This window comes from Melitaea cinxia, chromosome 12, assembly GCF_905220565.1.
Source record: "Melitaea cinxia chromosome 12, ilMelCinx1.1, whole genome shotgun sequence".
NCBI classification, from domain to species: domain Eukaryota; kingdom Metazoa; phylum Arthropoda; class Insecta; order Lepidoptera; family Nymphalidae; genus Melitaea; species Melitaea cinxia.
Genome location: NC_059405.1, coordinates 9215053 through 9219788, shown reverse-complemented (window position 1 = coordinate 9219788; position 4736 = coordinate 9215053). Strand labels below are relative to the sequence as shown.

Sequence of the window (4736 nt, the reverse complement as noted above, 5' to 3'; positions counted from 1 at the left end):
CGCGCAATTTTTTAAAAAGAGGTAGGTACAAAGTTTTTTCTTCACGTATTAAAATATAAAAATTGAACTATTACTATTGTGGTGAAATAAAGAACTAAATATTGAAGAAAAGAATGTAACGGTAACAATTCTGGTAAACATCATTGATCATTCATATAGTTTTGAAATTCAAATACTCCAAATCCATGTTCACACGATTTCGTTATTATAATTTCTCAATCCAACGCGCATCTGCGACCTAGTTGACGCTCCAGAAAGAGTTTCTTACAAAAACATAAAATACATATGAATGGAAACTGGATTGAATTTATTAATACGTAATTTGGTACGGGCCCTACATTAGGGAGGCGAATAAAAGGTAGCGAAATCTGTGAATAATAACACTTAAAATCGGAGGCCCCCCATTTAATGTGTTGAATTAAACTTGTTTCGACTTGTATCGACCAGATACGTTATAATAACATCTTTTTGTTATCTCGTTATACCTATTAGTTCAACCGGTTGATCATAAGAGTCAGCCTGCCGTAGTACTTGTTTTAAAAAACCAAATCTCTTTGTCTACAACTTCAGCTCTGTCATACGTATAGTGTAACGAACGATATACAAACTTATCTCAAAAGTAATTTATTTACGTTTTTATCACAACTTTTTATAATTATTTTTGCGCTTTGTTTCACGCCTTCATATAATTAATACTTAATACAACAAATTATTAGATAACATTACACTGTTCATGTTATGGATGTTACTTTGTGAACAATCGAATTATAACGCTAAACAAAATGATTTCATTCATTTTTTTGTTTTATGTGAATGCACAATCTAGAAAAGATTATGCCTAAAAATTATGTCAAGAAGCTAAACAAAATAGCAGTCGATTGGTCTAGAAAAACAGTGAGCTGCTATTTAAAATGTAGAATGTAGATGAAGTATAATTGAAACACAATAGGTTTAAAAGATTTTGTGATATAAATATCAAAATCATTGTACAACTGTAATAACACACGATAACACTTGCTTACGATTAAAGCAATGTAATTTTTAAAAAGTACCTAGTCAGATTATAGTGTAGCGTTGACTAAATATTTCATTTGAATAAATTGGTACTGAAAACACTTTTAAAATACAAAATATTAAGTATATTAAATGAAAAAAAATATTATACTTTTTACCGAAATTTATTTTCCATTTATCCATATTTAGATATAATGCCGCATATGACAAATGCGAATTACGCATAAGTATACTGCTTTTAGAGTATAATTTTCACTGTTTTCCTTAATTAAATAAATTTCTGAGTATAATAACTTTTGTTGTATACTTTAATATGATATACCTAAACTATGTCCCTACTACTACGGTCCTGTGTTCCGTTCGTATGCATCGCTTCATTATTCATTTTTTGAAGACAACTTGTGTGAAATAAACTTTGTTGTAAACGCATTAGAGTTGTCGTTATACGACATAAATCTATCAACAATTTATTAATAAATATATAATTTAACAATGTAAATCGTATTATATATTATAATTTTTAAATTTAATGTTTATAAACAGTCTAAATCATTGAGTAATTTTTGACAAGATGTTACGTCCTACTTACAGATTAAGCTTACCTTTGATACATTAGCTTACATATTAATAACATAGTTTTTAATTATAACTAATACAATTTAAGCTCATATATGCGAGCCTAAATAGCATTATTTATAAGTTTATTTATTCTTAATGTACACCGAAATACAGACACATATAAAGAAAGATACAATAGAAGATGTACAAAGGCTAGTTTGTGTATAGAACATAAAACAAAATTATCACTATTAGTTGTCATATATAGATATTTTCCGATATAAATATATAGGAAAATATCATACGTTATCTACACGAATTAACGACTAACTTAAGCTACTTCGAGAATTTAGCTCGTATCTACTGAATCATAAAACAACTTTGTGGTAAATTTTTATATAACGCTATTATTATTTCATAGGGGTTACATAGCAACAGCGATATCAATAAATATACATGTATTTAACCGCAATATAACCACATTGCATAAAGCCCACATATTTAAAAGAAATTATAAAACCTTTGTACTATTTTTTTTTTTTGCTTTTTTGTGCGGTAGGTAAGCAATTCTTTTTTGTGTGAAGACAAAGCTTCTGTCGAATAAGCCCTTATAATGATTTAACGGAGCTATCAATAAAACAACAAACTATTTAAACGATAACGATTTGTTACAAATACGCCCTTTGTGAATTTAAAAATCAGCGTGTGTGAGTTTGATAATTAATATTGTTAAATTGTATATTATTAACTTGTAAGAAAACAACAGCTGTATAAAGTCAAATGTGTGTGGGTGTGTATCAGTGTATGTAAGAATCGATGCTTGATGTGTAATTTTTTAAAGAACTGTTACACGTGTAACGCCAATGACAAGCCAATATTGGGTGTTTTTATTATAAAGGACGATATTTTATTTGTAATAGAAGCTAACATTCGTGTCGTATATTAATTACTATATTACACTCGCATAATAGACGCTTTTTTTGGCAAAGATATACTTGAGCACTTACATGCTATAAAATAGGCATACACTTAAGATACTTTTATCAGAACCATACCCACTATTTTTCATAATTTAACATTTAACATTATTAGGTGGTAGGAAATAAGAAGACTACAATTGAAAACATTAGCTTAATTTGATTTAATATTTTTACATAAATTAAACGTCATCTATCTTTAGGAATGCCTATAGTTGTAATGGTTAAGTACTCCTGTTACATTTCTGTAACAGAAACCTATTATCATGCGACTAATTTAGGATCCCATGAATACTTAATGTTCGCAGCACCAAGAGTGTCGAGTTGAGCAAGATCTTCTTGAGTTAGTCGAAAATTTATTTGTATATTCGATTTGATTCGATGAGGTGTCAGTGATTTGGGGATTACAGCTACTCCTCTCTGCAAAGACCACGCTAATAGTACTTGCGCTGGGGTTGCCTTGTATTTAGCGTAAGTTTGTCTAACAATAGTTTCCTCCATTAAGGTATTATTGCTGACTGCTAAACCACCGAAAGAACAGTACGCTTGAAGACGAATATTATGACTGTCACAGTATTGTAGTAAGTCAGGTTGGAAATAATGCGGATGCCATTCGACCTAGACAAGAGTAGGATGGACAAATTAAAAGATATATTTAAAAGAAACACTAAACAGTTACACTGGTAAAATTACCAACCTGGTTCACCATGGGTTCTATTCCAGTAGCTTCAATCAATTCAGTTAAATGGGTTATGGTGAAATTTGACACCCCAATAGCTTTGACTTTACCCTGATCATAAAGTTTGATAAATTCTTTCCAAGCTTCAATACGTAACTCCTTATTTTGTGGACTTTGTGCATTTACTTTTGCTGCACCGGGAAAGTGAATTAGATATAAGTCTATGTAGTCCAAGCCTATATTGTCAAAGGACTTTCTAAATGCGTCTGCAACAAGGTCACCGCTGAGAGCAGCGGGCGCTGAAAGAATCAATCAGTATATTATGAAAACTTTTTTCCGATAATTTTATTACTTAAATCTATTTTAAAGTATTTGAAATACTTGCATAATTTAGTGGTGACAAATACATCTTCTCGGGTTAGCCCGTGTTTAGGCAAAAGTTTTCGCAAAGCGTATCCTAGGAACAGTTCATTTTGATAAACAGCCGCTGTGTCTACAACATAAACTGTGTTAGATGTATACTTAAAAGATATGTAAAAATAATGGTCCAACGAAAACTTACCGAACAACCGATACCCGGCCGCTAGAGCACAGTCAACTGTTCTGTAGTGCTATTCTGTAAGAACATTTTCGTGTCTCGACAGCGGAATCCGCGGTGAGATATCAAATTCGTATTCATTAAAACTCGACAGTCCCGTAGCGCCACACTTGTGAGTGCGGCGACGAGTCGAACCCTGTTGCGTGAGAACGTTGACATTTAATAGTATGAATTCGGTATTCTGTAAGGGGATTTACCGCTTCACACATCACAATTCGAGACTTGATTCGACACTTGACTTCATGCACATATTCTAAAATAAAGTCATAAGAAAAGAATATCGATAAAATAAACACAGCTCTAAATTGTCGCTCTTCGATTCGACACTCACTTCACATCGCTTGCGCGTACGGAATGTTTACAGAATTCCAAACCAAGGTGAAGTGGGTTCGCTTTCGAAGTGAGCGCTGTCACTCAGGTGAAGCTCGATATCGAAATTGTTATTTACAGAATAGCCCTGCTGAATAGAACATCGCTGTTACGTATACGGAATGTTCCTACTAAAATATAAAAAATAAATATATATGAGATTGTTTAATTTTGAAACATTACCTATTTTATATTTAAATTATTATGTTATAACGATTTATGCATTAAATGCATTTAGATAGTTTTAATAGTTATTTCAAATAGAGAATTGCCAGACAATGTTTAAAACACTGGTACCAAATATTTCAGAAGAATACATAAATAAATCTGGTGTATATTATACAGACTTCTCCCAATCACTAACACACACATATATATATTAAAAAATATATATTAAAAAAAAAAAAACATTTTTATAGCGTACAGTGTATGTTTATCTGAGTTTTTAAGACCAGGATGGCAAACAAACGTAAGGCCCACCTGACCACGGCCACCTGATTGTAAGTGGTTACCGTAGCCTTTACATACCTGCAACATTAGA

At 31.5% G+C, this 4736-nt stretch overlaps 1 protein-coding gene across 1 annotated transcript; it reads right to left on the bottom strand.

Annotated features, from left to right (window-relative positions):
• Positions 1-2689: 2689 nt before the first annotated feature.
• On the bottom strand, positions 2690-4299 carry LOC123658217 (uncharacterized oxidoreductase YtbE-like). Its single transcript, XM_045593659.1, has 5 exons — positions 4288-4299; positions 3791-3839; positions 3614-3721; positions 3247-3527; positions 2690-3167 (listed from the first exon to the last, which is right to left on the bottom strand). The coding sequence occupies exons 1-5, from the start codon at positions 4297-4299 to the stop codon at positions 2814-2816; spliced, it is 804 nt and encodes a 267-aa protein (XP_045449615.1). The 3' UTR covers positions 2690-2813.
• Between the last annotated feature and the right edge of the window lie 437 nt (positions 4300-4736).